Consider the following 21837-nt stretch of genomic DNA (forward strand, 5'->3'; position numbering starts at 1 on the left):
GAATTTTTTAAAAAATCAGGTTACTAATTCTCAAGCTAAACCTATCTCAAACTGCTGATTACGGAAAAAATTAAAAGTATTCTTCACTATTTGTATTGAGTAGATTTATCACAAGTGTTAGTTGGAATAAAACAGGTATGTTTGATAAATTATATTGATGTAAATTTGAGGAAAATACATGACATCAGATCAAGGGCACAGGCAGAAATGATGGTCCTTTGTAGTCTGAAACGGGGTATTTAAACCTTTAAACTTTCCCTCCTTTTTTCCTAAGTGGGGAATCAAACTGCCTTAGTCACTTGAGCAGTTTTGGACTAAACAAATCCAATCTCATAAAACTTTTTTAAAAAGTGGAGTTCCCTGGCACCTCAATATTGATGGTGGATCCAACACTGTCACTGCTGGCCTGGGAACTTAGGCATGTCACAGGCATGGCCAAAAAATAAGTTAAAAATAAATAAAAAGAAAACTCGTCTGTTTTATAAATGATCTGCATGTGGTACTTAGTTTATTTTTTAAATTATATGCTCTATTATGTTGTTATATATTAACAGACTAAAATCAGCTTGATGCAAATGAAGTTATAGTGAAATTACACACTTAAATGAAGCCAAGTTTTCTGGTTTCACCCCATTCTAATAACTAATTCTATTTAATTATCTTTCTTAAGTAGACATGAAATAGGACTGGGAAGGAAGAATTTCTGACCTGGGACGTCATATACTCCATCTTTGCTTTTCAGCATTTTCAGCTCATGGCTATCTGCAAGTGCCAGAATCTGCAACCTGATTTCAAAAATGGGGAGGGCAGTAGCATGGAGTATTTTGCATTTACAAGTTACAAATTTTGGAATGAAAACAAATTTTTATATACATACACACATACATAAGTATACATATGTGTGTGTGTGTGTATATAATATTGAGAACTGTTTTTTTCCCCAAAAGTAAATTAGGGCTAAATCTTTTCTTGTTTGTAAAAAGTATATTCACTATGGAAGCATAATGGTTGAAGCACAGTATACTGAGTATTATTTTCTTTTTAACTGAAGAATGTAAGCATTGATCAGAATTTTCTCATTTCTGACAATTTCTCTAGGATGGTGTAGAAGATACATTCATAAGTGAAGTGTGAACATGTGGAGATGAAATCAGAAAATTTATTGTGGTGGTTAGTACAGTTCTGGGAATTTCCCGTGAAATTCTATTTCAGTGAATTATCTGATTTGGGCAGTATGAGAAATAGCCTAATTGGAAGGAGAAAAACACAGACTTTTTAGCTTCAAAATCACCAATACAGGCTCTGAATCATTCTCTCTTGTAATGCATTTAATTGGTGAGTCAGATGAAATGTATTGCTTTCAGTAAATGTATTTCCCACAATTGGAAACAGCTGTTTTTATCATGGAACCAGCTTTTATCTCAGCATTCAGCTCATTCAAAAGAAGCTTTTAGAGCCCTTATGATCTGTGAATCATTGCAAAGGATTCAGAACTTTGAATATATAAACAAAAAAACTTGATCAGAGATTTCCACATAGTTGGTATTTTCACATTTTTTTACTATGGTGTCCATTTTAATTATAACCACTTTTGATTCAGTCACTGTTTAACAAACATTGCCAGTAGTCTTGACTCATAAATAATAAAAGGAGGAATTTCATAACTAATTTTGGGGGGAAGGAGCAATTAAATGTTAGAAACTAGTTTTAAATGCATTATTTTAAAATAAATGTATATTATTTATGAACTGGTTACTGCACCTTCCAAATCTAGCATACTCAAATCTGATTTGCCATAGTTTACCCAAAGATATTTATAGCATTAGAAATATCAAACAAGTTTCGCATTCAAACTATTTCCTAGTTTCTAGGGTCTTTAATGGTAAACTCCCAATAGATGTAACCAATACTTATACTATATTGTTATTAAAGTTTTAATAGTGGATTTAGACTAAAGAAATGCATGTTTTATCCACCTAGCTTTTGGTTTCATTCACTATGTTCTTTTGCTATTTTACATTTGGAAATTTCTTGATTTTTAGCCAGCCTAAGGGCTTCAGTGAAGTAGTTAGGTTGAACCTTTACTCCAGTGTTTGTGATTCTCCCTTTCCCCCACACTATTGTCAGTGGGAATTTTCTCTATTTATGCTGATAATCTTTGCCCACATGACTCTATCTTCACACCCAGGCATCTGTAAATGTAGTATTTCTCTTTTAACCTTAGGCTTGTTTCTGTTCTTCTCTACACATCAGTCAAGATCTCTTGTGACAAATCAACTTCAGAACAGCTTCTTGGTTTCCACCAATTTTTGTGTATGATACAAAAAGATTTCCAGATTCTTGCCCCTTTAAAGTCGTTATATATTTTTTTGTTTTTTGTTTTCTCAACTTTCTCACATTCTTATCCATGATTTCATGGTTTCATCTTAAGATTTTGCTATAAAAGTACCATCTTCTTCCTTTTTGTCCAATTCGACACAGACATTTCTCCAAAACCCGTCTTTGCCTTTAAAAGCTCATCAGATTAATGGCCAGATTAAAAAAACAGAGATTCTACAATCAAAACCACTTCCATGGAGCATGATCATGTGAGAAAAAAAGAATGTATATGTGTATATGTGACTGGATCACCTTGCTGTATAGTAGAAAATTGACAGAACACTGTAAACCAGCTATAATGGAAAAAAAAAAATCATTTAAAAAAAAAAAAACCACTTCCAGGATTCCCTCACATTTCCAAGTTTCTTTTTAATTCTTAATTCCCAATTATTATCCCAATTAATGGTATTCTCTATTTTCCTTTTCTCTCCTTAGTAGTAGTCTGCCTTCTTTTTTACATGAAGGCTTCTGTATTTCCAACTGGAAAAAAAAAAGAATTTACTTGTAATCAACTTAAATTTATGTTAAAGACCAATTTTATTTAAATACTTTTGTGATTTATCTGTGACTTCTGTTTCCTTCATCTATGTCTGTAGAATTTCTAATCCATTTCTAAAGCCATCATCTGAGTGGTGAAATACTCAGTAGGGTTTCCACCAAATAGTGAATTGAGGAATCCCCATTTATAGTCTTTGTTTACTTCTAGAGTACTCAATTATTCAGCTTTATACTATATTGAAATAAAAAATGATGAGAACTCTCTGATATTTAGAATTATGTGTGTTCTCTGTGTATATTCTTTGAGGAGCCATCAGTTTGCCTTAAATTGGAATACCTACAGACCTCCTGTCCTGTGAGGAGCATAGAGTCTTCACATATCCCTCCAGGCAGATCTAAAATGATCACTGATGACCCGTGATTCCCTGAGTAATCGACCATAATTTAGAAGACCCAAAGAACCAAACAGTGGAAGCAGAAAACCGCTTTCTCCCTTGGTACAACACTGAACAGAGAACTAAACACTTTTTGGTTCTGACTCATCATTTGGGCACATCTTATTTTAATGATGTAATCCAGAGCATAATCCCAACCCAGGAGAAGCTATGGTGAAGAGAGTGAATTAGAAGGTTCACTCCAAAGAAGTTTTTGCCAACCTTGCAGTTACCTACCAACCTTCGAAGTACCTATCTTAATAGTACTTCTTAATTAGAGGTACTTATTTTACTAGTACTTCTTTATGTTTAAGGTAATTGCTTGGTATTCTAGATTAGTTCTAATTCCTGGTTGGGTTTAAGACCTTGTCCTTCTTTAATTTTATTGTAATACAGAATCGTTGCCTATACATGTCAGTGACATTGTTAAGTAGGGTCTAAAAATTCTACAATAGGAGTTCACACTGTGGTTCAGTGGGTTAAGAATCCAACCACAGGGGCTTGGGTTGCTGCTGAGGTGTGGGTTCAATCCCTGGCCCAGCACAGTGGGTTAAAAGGATCCAGCATAGCCACAGCTGTAGCATAGGTTGCAACTGCAGCTCAGATTCATTCCCTGGCCCAGGAACTTTCATATGCTGCGAGTGTGGCCATAAATGTAAATAAATAAATAAAAATACTGTGATAAACCCCGGGAAGCATTTTATATATAATAGTATAATGCTTATAAAAACCCATTGAATTTTGTATATTATCTCATTTTGGAACTCAGAACAATCATGTGAGTTGAGTGCTTTATTAAACCAATATTCAAGTATGTTTACTTACCTAGGTCTTATAGCTTGATTTATAACAGAATCAGAAATCAAACACAGGATACCTTACTCCATAGTTCACGTACTTAACATTACTACACTCTGCATTGCATTCTATTTCAGGTTTTGAAACATAAATATATTGGTCTCTTTTGAAGTGGACATGCTAGTTCTCTAGGCATTATCTTGTTCTTCCCCATCCACCCAACTGCATAATGGCACTTATAAAACAGGCTATTTATGGCAGTATTAGAGAGAGTGTTTACAGATTTCATGTGATTTCTGCTATTAGGCCTGTTTTAACATGCTTTTAAACATCTTTCACAGGTTGTTAACTCTTGCATATAAGTTTATATCATCATTTTCCAGTCTTAAAATTGGTTGCTTCACATCATTAGGTAATGTTTTTTTCAGGTATCCTCATCTTCTTACTGCTCCTGTATGCAGTGTTTTTTTAAGTGAAGTAAAGGTCTAGATCTAATGATTATCAAGCCCTAGAGATCTGTATCTTAGGGTTACAACTTTATTCCCCCTTACAGAAAATTGTTAAGAACAGCTCTGCTCTGTATGATGAACAGGGAATTCAAACAGACTTATAAAAATGAAAAATGAGAATCCTCCAGAATGAAGTTTTATTCTAGTTTCCTGTTATATCCTAAGAATATGCTGCTGGCCTCCATTACTTTCAGGAAATGAAAAATGGCTCAGAAGCTAAGTGAGCTAAGCCATCTCTCTCTCAATTGTTTCAGTTTCTCAGGAATTGCTGTACAAAGCTGCCAATAACGATCTCCGGGGATCTGACCCCTATTCCACCTCCCACTGCCTCCTCTGCAGCTCCAGATGCCACCAAAAGAAGGAGCTTTGAAGAAAGTGCCTGTACCCTCTTTTACCTGAGGTGGGTGAGGCCAGGCAGGGTGATTCTCAGGATATCCTGATGATCAAAGGTATAGTTGAAGCCTTCATCAAGACTTTCTTGAAGATGACCAAGAAATTTGGGAAACATTACCAAATAGCCTAGAAACTGAAGATGGAGCTCAAGAATGGATGGCACAAATGCCACCTGAAATGTAATGCATGATAACATACAAGACCCTAAATAAGCTCCTTGAGGGCAGAGACTATTAAACTGTATATATATCCCCCCCCCCAACCTCCACAATGTCTAGCATAGTACCAAGCATATAAACTGTATTCAGTGAATGTTAGCTTATGACTGAGAGAGAAGACTTTATAAAAAGTGCTCTCTAACCCATTCTTTCCCTAGTACTTAATCTAAGATTGTCCAGTCATCAAGAAAATAATGATAAAGAGAGTTCAATGATATCTCAAGCTTCTTGGCCACTGATGTCTTCTGTCTTGGCTGTGTGTCTGAGTAGGAAATAGCTGTCCTGTAAAGAATTTTTCAGTATTAATATTTAAATTTATGTCTTCGCTGATGCCTGGGCTTTTACTTCTTAGATATTTTATTGTGGTATTTAGCTCTTTAATGGAAATCTTATCTTATCTGACCCACACTCTAGGGGGATTTATTGTACTGTTGGTACAGTTTGTATCTGTTTTTAAGAGTCAGCAATAACCAGTCTTGCTTCTTGATTTGATCTTACAGTAGTCTTCGTTGTGTTTCTGAAATAGGATGTACTGTCACATCATTTTCCCCAAAATATAATTTATTACTCTTGAATGGCAACACAGTCTTATATCTCACCTGAGCAATACTAAGAGCCTGCTAAAAGAGTACTTACAGTGATGTGATTTAAGATTCTGCATTATTAAAACAAAGCTCATGGTTTACTATTTCTTTTTGAGAAAGGGAAATAATAGAAACTTACCTCCATTGAATTCTTCTGTCCCCAAGTTGTCCTTCAATTAGTTCCTTAAGGAATTAACTCTTATTTAGAGGCAGATCTTACAGATCTTATCTTCAAGTATTTTATTTCTTGTACCTTTTGGTTATATGTAAGACTTTTATTGTAACTTTTTTCAAGTTTAAAGTGAACATTTCAGAGTGCTACTAGTTTTTTGACAAATAGTTGGACATTGATTCTATATTCTCAACAGCTGGCTTTTTAGAGTTTAAGAAATCCACTATCAGAACCAAGTATATTTTATTCAGGAAAATAATCTTTCCTGAATGACGTACTTTTATCTTGAGCTAAGAGTTGAGTTATGCCACTTTGATTTGGGGTTTTGTGAAAAGAAGACTTTTTTTTTAAGGAAATTGAGTTTCTTTATCTTCATGAACTTTATGTATATAACCAAGAAATCTTAAATGTAAGCATTAAAGGAGGTTTATTTTATTCTATGGATAAATTAATAACATTCTTTCAGAATGTGCTATAGCAGAAAAACATAGACTATAAAATGATCTCTATGGATTATATGAAATGTGTAGATTTAAGGTTCAACTCTTAATTTTCATCCCTGATTCTAATAAATGAAATTTTCAGGTTGGACCTGTTTTTCTCCTGTCAGTCGTTTCTAATTGATTGCACTGTAGGTTTTGTTTGTCAGTTTGTATGGTGAATTTGAGCCAGTAATCATGTGCAGGTTTGATTAGATTATATCTGGTTATTTCTTTAATATATTTCATAGTGGTAATACATAAAAACTAAATCATATGTTATTTTTATTCTTAAACTAAATCTAGTTTTCTGTTACTGTAACAGGAGAAATTATGTATATGAGACCTGTGAAATTCTGTCGGCAACATCTAGCATGATTTGTCTTCCTTTTAATGTCCTCATATTATCAGCTTGAAAGTCATATTATTACAGGGAATGGCAGTGGCAACAACTAAAATATCACAGTTCTAACATTATTTTTATACTTTGATTTTCCTATGATTTCTGTTTTCTTATCTCTTCAGGTTCCCAGGCAACCTCAGATAAGTCTTCCCAGCGACCATCAGAGAGCACAAACTGTAGCCCTACACGAAAGAGGTCTTCATCTGAGAGTACTTCTTCAACAGGCAAGTGCTGTTGCTTGTGAACAGACTTATAGTAGATTTACACTATAGATTACAACTTATATATACTTTGCAGTATAATATTATAGGGAAAAAAGTGATCCTGGGATGTGAGAATTATAATGTATATTGAAACAGTACAGTAGTTTTTTTACCTGTTTTATGTCCATACTGAAGTATAGTGATTTTTTTCTTTCTTTTATTGAGGTATAATTGACATACAACACTGTGTAAGTTTAAGGTGTACAACATAATCATTTGACTTACATATATCATGGAATGATTACCACAATAAGTTTAGTGAACAGCCATCATCTCATATAGATATAGATATTAAATAAAAGAAAAACATTTTTTCCATGTGATAAAAACTCTTAGGATTTACTCTCTTAACTTTAATGTATAACATATAGCAGTGTTAATTTTACTAATTATGTTGTACATTACTTCCCTAGAACTTATCTTATAACTAAAAGTTTGTAGTGGTATAGAGATTTTGATATAATCCAGAGGGATAATTCAAAATGAGTAGGTGCAAGGGTAGGCAGACACAAAATAAGAGATCTTAAAAGTTGAATTGAGGTAATAAGGTTTGTAGTATAATAGGGAAGTATAGATTGGATCTATTTAATAAAGACTTAGATATATATAAAATTGTTAGTAAAGTAATATTTTCCAGTAGCATTTATAAATCATTGAGATATATAAAACAATTGAGATTGTAAGAACCTCTGTTAATATTTGTCTAACCTCAGCTTTTAAAATGTGTAGTGTTTTATGTTTTAAATATATGTACCTCTTCATACAGTACAACATTTTTATATATTTTATACGTAGATATAGGTTGTGCTCTCAGTTTTCTTCTTACCGATGGTGTGTGTAGTTAACAAAAAAAAAATAGAGAATGATATATGTCTGTCTTCTGTCTCTATTGAGGATTGGAAAATAAGAAATCATTTTAAATTTATCATTCTCAGGAGAAATGAAGAGTGGTAGATTCATTCCCAACAGTAGAGTAATATATCTAAAAGGGAGAAGAGTGAGTTCAAGAAACTAAGTAAAAGAGCCAGTGTGTTTGGAGTGAGGACAGTGACTGAATTTGAGGCTGGAAAAGTAGGTAGGCACCAGTCTATAAAGCCATTAATAACACTTAGAAGCCATTGATAGTTTTAAGCAAGGAAGTAATATTCCTTTCCTAGCTTTTCTTTTTTTTTTTTTTTTTTTGGCCACTCCCATGGTAAATTCCTGAACCAGGAATCAAACCTGTACCACAGCAGTGACCCAGTCCACAACAATGACAACACCAGAGCCTTAACCCTAGAAGCCACCAGGGAACTCCCATTTCTTAGCTTTCCATGTGGTTTTGATTAGATCACTTGTGATTTATGGTCAGAAAATTCAATTTCTTGAGTTCCCATTGTGGTGCAGCAGCAATGAATCTGACTAGTATCCATGAGGATGTGGGTTCGATCCCTCACCTCGCTCAGTGGATCGGGGATCTGGCATTGCCGTGAACTGTGGTCTAGGTTGTGGATGCTGCTTGTATCCTGCGTTGCTGTGGCTGTGGCAGAGGCTGGCAACTGTACCTCTGATTTGACTTCTAGCCTGGGAACTTCCATATGCCGTGACTGCGGCTTTAAAAAGAAAAAAACAAAAGAAAGAAAATTCAATTTATTCATCAATACAAGATCTTACTGTCGAATTGTATCAATATGGTATTTATTTAACATTTTTTCTTCTTTTTTTTTGTCTCTTTAGGGCTGCATCTGCAGCATAAGGAAATTCCCAGGCTAGGGATTAAATCAGAGCTGTAGCCACTGGCCTACAGCACAGCCATAGCAAAGTGAGATCTGAGCTGCATCTGCAACCTATACCACAGCTCACAGCAATGCTGGATCCTTAACTCACTGAGCAAGGCCAAGGATCAAACCTGCATCTCATGGATGCTAGTCAGATTTGTTTCCACTGAGCCATGACAGGAGCTCCATGGTATTTATTTAATTTTTATTTGATGGTTATCTTCAATATATTTGAAGCTTTTTATTAGTACCATTGTGCTGAAGGTACAGCAAAATCCAAACAGCAGTGATAGTTTTTTGTTTTTCATAATGCTTTATTTTTACACTATTCTTCGGAGACTTTTAAACTCTTTATCAATTAATGACTATGATGGTGTCAACCTAGACCAGGGTTCAGCAAACCACAATCTATGGGCCAGCTGTTCTCCAAAGCCTCTTTTTTTGTGCAGCCTTCAAGCCAAGAATTGATTTTACATATTTAGAGTTTTTGTTTTTCTCTAAAGGATGGGGAAATATGCCACCGGGGTTACCAAAAAAGTTAAAAAAAAAAAAAATGAGGCAGTAAGGAGAGGTAAAGAAAAAGTATATATGAGACATCCTGTGTCCTTGGAAGCCTAGAATATTTACTATCTATCCTTTTACAGAAGAAGTTTGCCAACCCCTGAAAAAAATGAATGAGGTTTCTATATGAACAAAATCATTAAAATGTTAACTTGAGTAAACAAAGGAAATAATAACTAAGTCCTTAAAGTTTCTCTTCCATTAGACTGTTTTAATCATTCATATACATATTTATTGAGGGTTACCATAAGTATCAAACACTGGGAATATAAATAAGGTTCCTGCCTTCAAAGATTTGGATCTATTAAATAATTTAATAAAAGTGTACTAAATTCTGTAATAGACCAGTATACAAAATGTTATGACACACAGAAGAACTCAAGCACTAACCACTAATTTGAGTAGAAAAGTGGGACAAGGAAATGAAGCTTAAAAGTCATAATGGACTATTTTAGATAACAGTATATATATATAACAGTATATATATAGCTGCAGGTCTACACCACAGTCACAGCAACACCAGATCCTCCCTAGAAGTAATCCTGGCAGGGGAAGGGCAGCAAATTCTTATAATAATAATATAGTCTGCACATTATAGTATGGAGAATGTGCACATTTATAGTATGGAGTATGGCAAAATAAATGTGTAAAGAGAGTAGATAATGACTTCAGGTTTGCATATATATTAAATTTGAACTGTCTTTGGGCTATTGAGGTAGTATGTAAGATAACCATTTGGAAGGTATTGGTTTATGGTTTATGACATCTATGGTAAAGGTAAAGATCTATCACTCTATATATATATAAACTTGAATCTGGCAGTGAATGAGGTTGCCCAGGGAGAAAAGTGTAATTTGAAAAGATGACAGAGTTGGACATTTAAGATACATTAACATTTGAGAGGAAAGTAGATGAAAAGATGTCAGTGAATAACATAAAATTTTAAATAGATTTTTTTAATAGAAAAAGAGCGCATGTCATAGAAGTGTCTTAATATCAGATGTCATAAAGAGGTCAATAAAATTTGGACAGAAAGTGTGAAATGATTGGGGTAATGATTTTTTTTTTTAATGAGTTTTCAGGTGTAGAGTTAAAACGGTCTAGAGACTTGATATGGGGAAAGGATACTGCTAGAATTCAGGTAGCATTGGAATAAATTAGTGCTCTTTATTTCCAGCAATGTGGTAGATTAAATGTGTAGAACAAACAAACTTCTTGGTACCTGAAACTAGAAATACTAAATAAAATGTGAAAAAAAATTCCTTAAAACGTTGCTGTACTTTGAAATAAGTAAATGGGAAAGTAGAAACTTACAGAAAGCTTTTAATTCAATAGAAATGAGCTACACTTGACACCTGCTTGATTCCTGGTGGTATAGAACCTGGTTATTGGAACATATCCAGGTACAGAAGACAAAAGACAAAGCCTAGGAGACTAGCAGTATAGAAGTTCACATCAGATTTCCCTGCATAAATCTGGAACTCCCTAATGGTCACACTTAGCAGTGTAGGAGCAGATAGAAATGAATATCACAGAAACTGGATCCTTTTTTCAGTTTTGGCTTTGGGAAAATCAGAAAAAAAGAGTTCCTGACCACAAGCTGATACTCATTTATTTTTTTTTTGTCATTGCTGTAAATTTATATTTATATTGCCTATGAGACACAGAGGATTATTAAAAATTTTGTAGGAGTTCCCAACATGGCGCAGCAGGATCGAATCTGACTAGGAACCATGAGGTTGTGGGTTCAGTTCCTGGCTTTGCTCAGTAGGTTAAGGATCTGGCATTTCCGAGAGCTGTGCTGTAGATCGCAGGTGTGGCTCAGATTCTATGTTGCTGTGGCTGTGACGGAGGCTGGCAGTTGTAGCTCTGATTTGACCCCTAGCCTGGGAACCTCCATGTGCCACAGATGCGGCCCTAAAAAAACAAAAAACAAAACACAAAACAAAAATGTAGATTGTTAATGCCCCCAGTTGCCTTGCAGAGCCAAATGCAAATTTAGTTTCTGTTCAAAATAAGGCTAAATTTTTTATGAACAGTATATCCTTTATCTTGGATGACCTAGCATTTTCATTTACTCTAGCAACACAGGAATGACAGCCTTTATTTTGCAATTGAAAGGGAAATAACTCAACTAGAACTATGTCCTAACCTTGTATGTGTATACATCTATCTATTGAGCTGACATATATAAACAACTGTAGAAAGAGTTTTGGATGAGACATCTTATGGCCCGTCCATGAACTAATGGTCTGTTATAAAATAAATCTTTTTTTTTTTTTTTTTGGTCTTTTTGCTATTTCTTGGGCTGCTCCCGTGGCATATGGAGGTTCCCAGGCTAGGGGTCCAATCTGAACTGTAGCCACCAGCCTACGCCAGAGCCACAGCAACGGAGGATCCGAGCCGCGTCTGCAACCTACACCACAGCTCACGCAACGCCGGATCCTTAACCCACTGAGCAAGGGCAGGGACCGAACCCTCAACCTCATGGTTCCTAGTTGGATTCGTTAACCACTGCGCCACTACGGGAACTCCCTATAAAATAAATCTAAAGGGATCAAACACTATTAGAGTATATCGTTTTACAAGTAGCCACAGTCATTGTTAGACATTCTAAGAGCCTGTGGTAACAAAAGTGTTAAGATATGGATGAGTAGAGTTCCCTGATGGCTTAGCAAGTTAAAGATCCAGCATTGTCAGTGTTGTGGCTCAGGTTGCTGCCATGGCCCAAGAACTTCCACATGCCGTGGGCATGGCCAAAAAAAATTTTTAAAGAAAAAAAGACATGATTGAGTAAAATCTTCATCTTTTCTGGAGGGGTAAATGTCTTGTTGATCTTTGGGACTTGATATGAAAATGAAATAAAAATCTGTGGAAATATTTTTCTTCAAATTGACAGTAAGACTATTTCTTATATTTGCAGCTTTAAGATATTTTTGTTGTTTTCTCTTTTCTCAGGGATATTATTTAACCCAGGCATTTTATGGTTAGAAAAGAAATTCATGGTAATTTATAATTTCTAGAAGATATAAAGCTTTGCAGTAATATTTCATAGAATCACTTCATCTTTCTTTGGCTGAAGTATTGATATTGTTACACTAATTAAAGTGGTAGTCCTGTTATAACTGAGTTACCTACTGTATTTAGGGAACTATATGAGGCCCAAAGGATTTTAAGAGATGGTCTCTAATATCAAAGAACTTAAAACCTATTTATTTTGAAAGCAGCAGTAAAGTATGTTAGTGACTGTGTAGTAATATCCTATAAATACCTAATGGCTAAAGTGATATACAGTTAATTGAAAGACTTCCATAAACTTTGGATTGAGACTTAAAAGACCTCATATATAACACATAGCTAAAGATGTGCTAAATGGTAGAAGATGAAGGCATCATGACATGGTAGGATCCATGATTTTTTTTTTTTAGTTAGAACTGATTGAATTTAGCTTTTGCAATATTGTGTAATCTAGAGCAATTTATTTAAACTGCTCAAGCAACAAGCTTTCTCATTTATAGATCAAAGTTATTTCTTTTTACCTTCTAGAACAGTAAGGATTAGAGTAAAGTTATATAAAGCTCTTATTGTTGATCAATTCTTGAATAAATGACAACTTTTATTGTTATCACTATTACTATTGGCCTTCTTCCCATTATTTGTTTTGTTTTTGGCATGCCCACAGCATGTGGAAGTTTCCAGGCCAAGCATCCAACTCAGGCCACAGCAGCAACCCAAGCCACTGTAGTGACAACAGATCCTTAACCCACTGCACCACAAAGGAACTTTTTGTTTTGTTTGTTTATTCTTCCCATTATTGTTATAAGGGAATAGGGATAAGAATTAGATCCTTTGGTGGGGAGATGGAGTATAAAAAGAATATGGAGAAAGCATTTGGGATATTTGATGAGTAGCCTTAATACTTAAATCTTTTCTTGCATACTAGGCCCTGTTTCCAGAGACTGAAACTCCGCAATGGTAGAGAACAATCCAGTAGTTGTAAGATGAAAAATTTCCAGAGCAGTCATAGGACAAAGAGACATTTGTACTCTGATTACTAAGTCTAGGGTCTTTGGTGCAATCATGGAGACCCCATAAGGTTTATCCCTTAAGTGGGTGGGTACCAAACTATCCCTGGAGTGAAGGCTACACTAGATCCAACCTAGTAAAGATGTAAACCATTTAACAAGTAATTTAACTGGCTTTTAAACTTCATTTTAATTTTTAATTGTAATAAAATGCATGTTAGAGAAAACTTAACATTTTAACTGTTATTGGGTGTACATAGTTCAGTAGTGTTAAATATTTTAGTATTGTTGTGCAACCAATCTTTAGAACTCTTTTCATCTTGTAAAACTGAAATTTTGTATCCATTAATCAACTTCTCATTCTCTCTGATTCCAGCCTGTGGCACTCATCATTCTACATTTTGTCTCTGTAACTATTCTAAGCAACTCACATAAGTAGAGTTACATAGTATTTGTCCTCTTTCATTGGCTTACTTCACTTAGCATAACATCCTCAAGGCTCATCCAGGTGTCAGAATTTCTTTTTAAAATCTGAATAATATTACATATGTTTATAGCACATTTTCTTTATCATTCATCCATTAATGGATACTTAGGCTGCTTCTACTTTTTGGCTGTTTGTGAATAATGCCACTATAAATATAATATGAGTGTTCAGATATCTCTTTGAGACCCTGCTTATAATTCTCCTGTACCTAGAAGTGAAACTTCTAGATGATAATACTTATATTAATTTAAAAAATTTTTGGAGTAAAAAAAGCACTGTTTTTTACTTTTTTGAGGAATTGCCATATTGTCATCCATAGCAGCTGCACCATTTTACATCCTACACACCGTGCACAAGTTTCCCATTTCTCCAACTTAACAGTTTTAAAAGGAAGATGACAAAATCTAGGCACTTCAGAATGTCTCATTACAATGCTCAGGATCCAATTAAAAATTAATAGACATGTCAAGAAGAGAGACAGTATGATTTAGCAGAATAAAAATCAGTAAGTGGGAGTTGCCACAGATTTAACATATATGATGGAATTAGCAGAAAAGTGCATTAAAATGTCTGTCTTTGAGGAGTTCCCGTCGTGGCGCAGTGGTTAACGAATCCGACTAGGAACCATGAGGTTGGGGGTTCGGTCCCTGCCCTTGCTCAGTGGGTTAACGATCCGGCGTTGCCGTGAGCTGTGGTGTAGGTCGCAGACGCGGCTCGGATCCCGCGTTGCTGTGGCTCTGGCGTAGGCTGGTGGCGGCTACAGCTCCAATTCAACCCCTAGCCTGGGAACCTCCATATGCCGAGGGAGCGGCCCAAGAAATAGCAACAACAACAACAACAACAAAAAAGACAAAAGACCAAAAAAAAAAAAAAAGTCTGTCTTTGAGAATTTAAAGGAAAACATGAACATAGTGAATAGTGAGATGGAAAATATTTTCAAAATCTAGTGTTACGCCCTTATTTATTTATTTATTTATTCTTTTTGCCTTTTCTAGGGCCGCTCCCACGGCATAAGGAGGTTCCCAGGCTAAGGGTCGAATAGGAGCTGCAGCCCCCTGCCCATGCCAGAGCCACAGCAATGCAGGATCCAAGCCGCGTCTACAACCTACACCACAGCTCACAGCAACGCCAGATCCTTAACCCACTGAGCAAGGGCAGGGATCGAACCCACAACCTCATGGTTCCTAGTCGGATTCATTAACCACTAAGCCATGATGGGAACTCCCATTTATGCCATATTTTATATTCCACTTATAAAGTGATATCATATGGAATTTGTCCTCTTTCTGACTTACTTCTCTTAGTATGAGAATCTCTAGTTGGATTCATGTTTCTGCAAATGGTATTATTTCATTCTTTTTTATGGCTGAGTAGTATTCCATTGTTTACACCTGTCACATCTTATCTTTTCATCTGTTGATGGACATTTAGGTTGTTTCCATGTCTTGGCTATTGTGAATAGTGCTATGGTGAACATAGGAGTTCATGTGTCTTTTTGAATTACAGTTTGCTCAGATACGTGTTCAGGAGTGGGATTGCTGGATCATATGGTAGTTCTATATTTAGTTTTCTGAGGAATGTCCATATTGTTTTCCATAGTGGCTGTACCAACTTACATTCCCACCAACAGTATTGGAGAGTTCCCTTTTCTCCACACCCTCTCCAGCTTTTGATAAATGTAGACTTATTAATGATGGCAGTTCTGACCAGCATGAGGTGGTACCTCATTATAGTTTTGATTTGCATTTCTCTACTAATTAGTGATGTTGAGCATCTTCTCATGTGCCTATTGGCCATCCATATGTCTTCTTTGGAGAAATGTCTGTTTAGGTCTTTTGCTCATTTTTCAGTTGGGTTGTTTGTTTTGTTGTTGTTGAGTTGTATGAGGTGTTTATGTATTTTGGAGAGTAAGCCTTTGTCAGTGCATCTTTTGCAACTACTTCTCTCCCATTCCATAGGTTGTCTTTTCATTTTTTTTTTTTTATGGTTTCCTTTGCTGTGTAAAAGCTTGTCAGTTTGATTAGGTTCCATTGTTTATTTATGTTTTTATTTCTATTGCCTTTGGAGACTGACCTAAGAAAACGTTTATATGGTTGATGTCAGAGAATGTTTTGCTATGTTTTCTTCCAGTAGTTTTATAGTGTCTTGTCTTTTGTTTAAGTCTTTAAACCATTGTGAGTTTATTTTTGTGCATGGTGCGAGGGTGTGTTCTGGTTTCATTGATTTTATTAAAACCACTGTCTTTACGAATTTAAAGGAGGAGTTCCCGTCATGGCGCAGTGGTTAACGAACCCGACTAGGAACCATGAGGTTGTGGGTTCGATCCCTGGCCTTGCTCAGTGGGTTAAGGATCTGGTGTTGCCGTGAGCTGTGGTATAGGTTGCAGATGCACCTCGGATACCGCATTGCTGTGGCTCTGGCATAGGCCAGCGGCTACAGCTCCAATTAGACCCTTAGCCTGGGAACCTCCATATGCCACAGGAAGCAGCCCTAGAAAAGGCAAAAAGACCAAAAAAAAAAAAGAATTTAAAGGAAAACATGAACACAGTGAATAGTGAAATGGAAGCTGTTTTAAAAATCCAGTGTTACTTAATGGCCACACCTTCAGCATGTGGAAATTTCCAGGCTAGGTGTTGAATTGGAGCTGCAGCTGGGGCCTGCACCATAGCAGCACTGTATCCAAGATACCAGATCTGTGCCACATCTGTGACCTACACCACTGTTTACAGCAACACTGGATCCTTAACCTGCTGAGGCATGATGGGAACTCCCCATTGTGACTTCTTTGGGTGATACAGTATCTCAAATGAAAACTTCACTGAATGAGGTAACAGCAGATTAGGCACTGCAGAAGAGATCTTTGAACGTTCAGAAATACTAACAAAATCTACTTAAAATGAAGTACAGAGATGGGGAAATAGACTGATATAAAATGATTGGAGTTTCAGTGACCTCTGGTACAATATGAGGACCAACGTACATAAGATTAGGGTCTTATAAAGAGGGAGTTAAGAATTTAAAAAATTTTTGAAAAATAATCCTCAATAATTTTTCACACTTACTGAAAGCTGTAAACCCATGGATCCATAAAGTTCCACAAATCCCAAGCAGGATACACAAACATTCAATAATCAGGGACATCATCATCAAATTTATTAAAACCAGTGGTTAAGAGAAAAAATTTAAATTAACCACCAAAAAAAAAAAATAGTATACAGAGGAACATGGGAATGAATCACAGCAGATGGATTGTCATAGCTGTAAGACAGAAGACAATGAAATGATGTGTTTAAAGTGCTTTAAGGATGGAAGTTCCTGTTGTGGCTCAGCAGTAACGAACCTGACTAGTATCCATGAGGATGTGGGTTCGATCGCTGGCCTTGCTCACTGGGTTAAGGATCTGCCGTTGTCCTGAGCTGTTGTGTAGGTTGCAGACTTGGCTTGGATCTGGAGTGGCTGTGGCTGTGGCATAGGCTGGCAGCTGAAGTTCCAATTCAACCCCTAGCCTGGGAACTTCCACATGCTGCAGGTATAGCCCTGAAAAGAAAAAGAAAAAAAAATGCTTTAAGGAAAAAACCTGTCAATTTAAAATTCTGTAGCCAGTGAAATAGTCTTCAGAAATGAAGGCAAAATAAACATTATCAGAAAAACAAGCTTAACGAATTTGTTGCCAGCATTTTTAGAATAGTAGACATATTCTTCAAGCAGATAAATCATACTAGTTAGAAACACGACTCTTCCAAAGAGATGAAGAGTTCCAGAAATTTTCAATAAACAGAAAACACTCTTTTCTCATGTTGTTTTTGAAATTCATGTGAAATTATAAAGATATCATATTCTGGTCCATAAAACATCTTAGTAAACTTACTTTATTATTTTCTTTATCAGCTGCACCTGCAGCATATGGAAGTTTCCATGCCAGGGATCAAATCTGATCTGCATCTGTGACCTACACCACAGCTGCAGCAATGCTGAGTCCTTAACCCACTCCACCACAGCAGGAACTCCTCTTAATAAAGTTTGAAATCTTTCAAACTTTGAAAAATTGAACTCATACAGAATATATTTTAGGAACACAATGGAATTGAATTAGAATTCAGTAAGAAACAATGTCTTGACATTCCCCAAATGTGAAAATTTAACAACACACTTCTAGGTAGCCCGTTAAGTCAAAGAGGAAATCACAGACAAAATTAGAATAAAAGTGAAAACATACACAGTTTTGCAGGGTATAGCTAAGTCTGTATTTTTAGCTTTACAAAGTTACATCATTAAACAACAAAGGTCTAAATCAATAGTATAAAGCTCTCAGCTTTAGGAAGCTAAAGTAGAGCAAGTTAAACCCAAATTAGAAGAAAAATGATAAATATAAGAGTTGAAAAAAACAGAAAACAGAAAGCTTTTACTGGTTTGTTGAAAAAAAATTTTTTAAAAGGCTAACCAGCTGAAAGGATTAAGAAAAAAGTTGAGTTCCCGTTGTGTCTCAGCAGTTAGCGAACCCAGCTAGCATTCATGAGGATGCCGGTTTGATCCCTGGACTCGCTCAGGATCCCGCATTGCCATGAGCTGTGGTGTAGATCACAACGGCTCGGATCTCACATTGCTGTGGCTCTGGCTTAGGCCAGTGGCTACCGCTCTGATTGGACCCCTAGTCTGGGAACCTCCATATGCCACTGGTATGGCCCTAAAGAGACAAAAAAAAAAAAAAGAAAGAAAAAAAAGTCGAATTATCAATATCATGAATGAAATAGAGGACATCACTGCAATTGCTGTGCGCCATAATAGAACAATAGGGAGCAAAATCAACAGTATTATGCCAATACATTTGATAAAAGGAGCTCATTCATTGGGTTTTTGTTTGTTTTTGCTTTTCAGGGCTGCACCTGTGGCATATGGACGTTCCCAGGCTAGGGGTTGAATCGGAGCTGCAGGTGCTGACCTACACCACAGTCAGGATCTGAGCTGCATCTGTAACCTACACTGCAGCTCACAGCAATGCCAGGTCCTTAACCCACTGAGCAAGGGCAGGGATAGAACCTTCGTCCTCATGGATCTTAGTTGGGTTCGTTTCCACTGAGCCACAGTGGGTACTCTGATAAGGAGCTCATTCTTTGAAAAACACCAAGAATACTAAAACTCAAGAATAAATAGCCTAAGTGACCTATGTCTGTTTAAAAAATTCCGCTTGTTAAAAACCTTACCTACAATGAAAACTCAAAGCATAAATAGCTTCAATCATGAACATTTAAGGGAAAAAAAAATAATACCAATTATACAGAAAGTAAGAACATATCTCAACTCATAAGGCCAGCATTACCTTGATTCTGGAACCAAGCAACACATTGCAAGAAAACTACAAACCAAACCACTGTTGTTTCTAAGCATGAATGCAAATAATACAGAATAGCAGTTTGAATCTGGTATGTTGAATGTACCGTTACCATGTGGAATTATTTTAAGAATGCAAGGTTGGTTTAAGAGTAGAAAAATCAATTAATGCATATTAAGAAATTAATAGAAAGTGAGAAAATCATAATCATCCAAGTAGATAAAAATATTTGACAAAATCTAACATCTGTTTTTTGTTTTTTTAAAACCCGGTTCTTGGAGTTCCTGTCGTGCATGGTTCAGCAGTTAACAAATCTGACTAGCGTCCATGAGAATGCAGGTTCGATCCCTGGACTTGCTCAGTGGGTTAAGGATCTGGTGTTGCCATGGGCTGTGGTGTAGGTCACAGACACAGCTCAGATTCTGCATTGCTGTGGCTGTGGTATAGGTTGGCAGCTACAGCTCCGATTTGACCCTGAGCCTGGGAACCTCCACATGCCGTGAGTGCAGCCCTAAAAAGCAAAAAATACGTACATACATACATACAAACCCAGTTTTTAGACATAAAAGGCATATAGATCAGAAAGGAAGAAGTGGGAAAAAATGTTTATACACAGATGATAATGATATGTGGAAAAATTCCTAAGGAATCTCTTAAAGCTGCTGAACCTAATAAATGAGTTTAAGAAAAGAAAATGTGTTTTGGTATACAGCAATGAATAATTAGTAATTGAAATGTGAACAAAATACCATTTACAGTTATATTAAGAGTCAAAATACTTAGGGATGAATTTTTTTTTCTTTGTCTTTTGTTGTTGTTGTTGTTGTTGTTGTTGTTGCTGCTATTTCTTGGGCCGCTCCCGCGGCATATGGAGGTTCCCAGGCTAGGGGTTGAATCGGAGCTGTAGTCACCGGCCTACACCAGAGCCACAGCAACGCGGGATCCGAGCCGCGTCTGCAACCTACACCACAGCTCACGGCAACGCCGGATCATTAACCCACTGAGCAAGGGCAGGGACTGAACCCGCAACCTCATGGTTCCTAGTCGGATTTGTTAACCACTGCGCCACGTCGGGAACTCCAGGGATGAATTTTATAAAATAAGAGTTCCTTTGTGGCATAGCACATTAAGGATCTGGCATTGTCACTGTAGTGGCCCAGGTCGCTGCTGTGATGTGGGTTCCATCCCTGGCCTGGGAATATCCACATGCAGCAGGTACAGTCTGAAAAACAATTTTTAGTAAAATATGTACAGAATCTATATAATTAAAAATATAAAGCATTATTGATAAAAAGTAAAGAGTGTATAAATAGATACTACAGATTTATATTTATTTAGAAGAACCAGTGTTGTTAAAATGTTAGTTCTTGGGAGTTCCTGTTGTGGCTCAGTAGGTTAAGAACTTGACTAGTATCCATGAGCATGCTAGTTTGATCCCTGACCTTAATCAGTGGATTAAGGATCTGGTGTTGCCACACACTGTGGTGTAGGTCACAGATGTGGCTCAGATCTGGCATTTCTGTGCTGTGGAATTAAGTTAAATTAAAATGATTGATTATGCCTAGTCTCAAACTCACATTCATTGCTGATAACACTATAAAATGGTACAGTCACATTGAAAGAGTTTGTCACTTAAACATACACTTATTTCTACCTGGTAGTTCCAGTATTAGGTATTGACCCAAGAGAAATGTCAACATGTCCAAACCAAATGTCATATACACAATATTTATAGGAACTTTATTCTTTATTGTTAGAAACTGGAAACAATACGGATTTGCAGATGAATGTGTAAACAAATTTTGATATATAATTCAGTAGTAAAAGCAAATATAATAGGAATAGTAAAAAGGGATACTACAATACAAATGAATCTCAAAAATGTGCTAGATAGTGTAGCAGGTTAAGGATCTGGGGCGTTCCCATCGTGGTGCAGCGGAAACAAATCCAACTAGGAACCATGAGGTTGCGGGTTAAATCCCTGGCCTTGCTCAGTGGGTTAAGGATCCAGCGTTGCTCTGAGCTGTGGTGTAGGTCACAGACACGGCTTGGATCTGGCATTGCTGTGGCTGTGGTGTAGGCTGGCAACAACAGCTCCGATTGGACCCCTAGCCTGGAAACTTCCATATGCCATAGGTGCGGCCCTAGAAAAGGCAAAAAGACAAAATAATAATTAAAAAAAAAAAAAGGATCTGGCATTGTCACTACTGTGGCTCAGTTCGTTGCTATGGTGCGTGTTTGATCCCTAGACCCAGAATTTCCACAAGCTGCAAATACAGCCAATAAGTTTCTGTTTTTTCTTTTTTTTAAATTCCTGTATGAAAGAAGCTGGAGGAGTTCCTGTTGTGGCTCAGGGGGTAAGGACCCAGTGTTGTCTCTGTGAGGATGTGGGTTCGATCTCTGGCCTCACTCAGTAGGTTAAGGATCCTACACTGCCGCAAGCTGTGGCGTAGGTCACAGGTGCAGCTAGGATCTGGTTTTGCCCTGGCTGTGGCATAGGTAGCAGATGCCGTTCCCATTAGTCCTCTGACCCAGGAACTTCCATATG

General features: G+C 36.5%; 1 protein-coding gene across 6 annotated transcripts in view; it reads left to right on the plus strand.

Moving 5' to 3' along the window:
* Positions 1-21837, plus strand: part of ASH1L (ASH1 like histone lysine methyltransferase) — a 185672-nt gene that overhangs the window by 65996 nt on the left and 97839 nt on the right. For 5 of the 6 annotated variants that reach the window (XM_047784346.1, XM_047784348.1, XM_047784345.1 and 2 more), the window contains one exon: positions 6990-7091. In XM_047784346.1, coding sequence (XP_047640302.1) covers positions 6990-7091 — 102 coding nt within the window. Of the gene's footprint in view, positions 1-5042; positions 5068-6989; positions 7092-21837 lie in introns of those variants that run through there. The other variant, XM_047784350.1, reaches the window with a different exon arrangement.

This window comes from Phacochoerus africanus, chromosome 6 (genome assembly GCF_016906955.1).
Source record: "Phacochoerus africanus isolate WHEZ1 chromosome 6, ROS_Pafr_v1, whole genome shotgun sequence".
Classification (NCBI taxonomy): domain Eukaryota; kingdom Metazoa; phylum Chordata; class Mammalia; order Artiodactyla; family Suidae; genus Phacochoerus; species Phacochoerus africanus.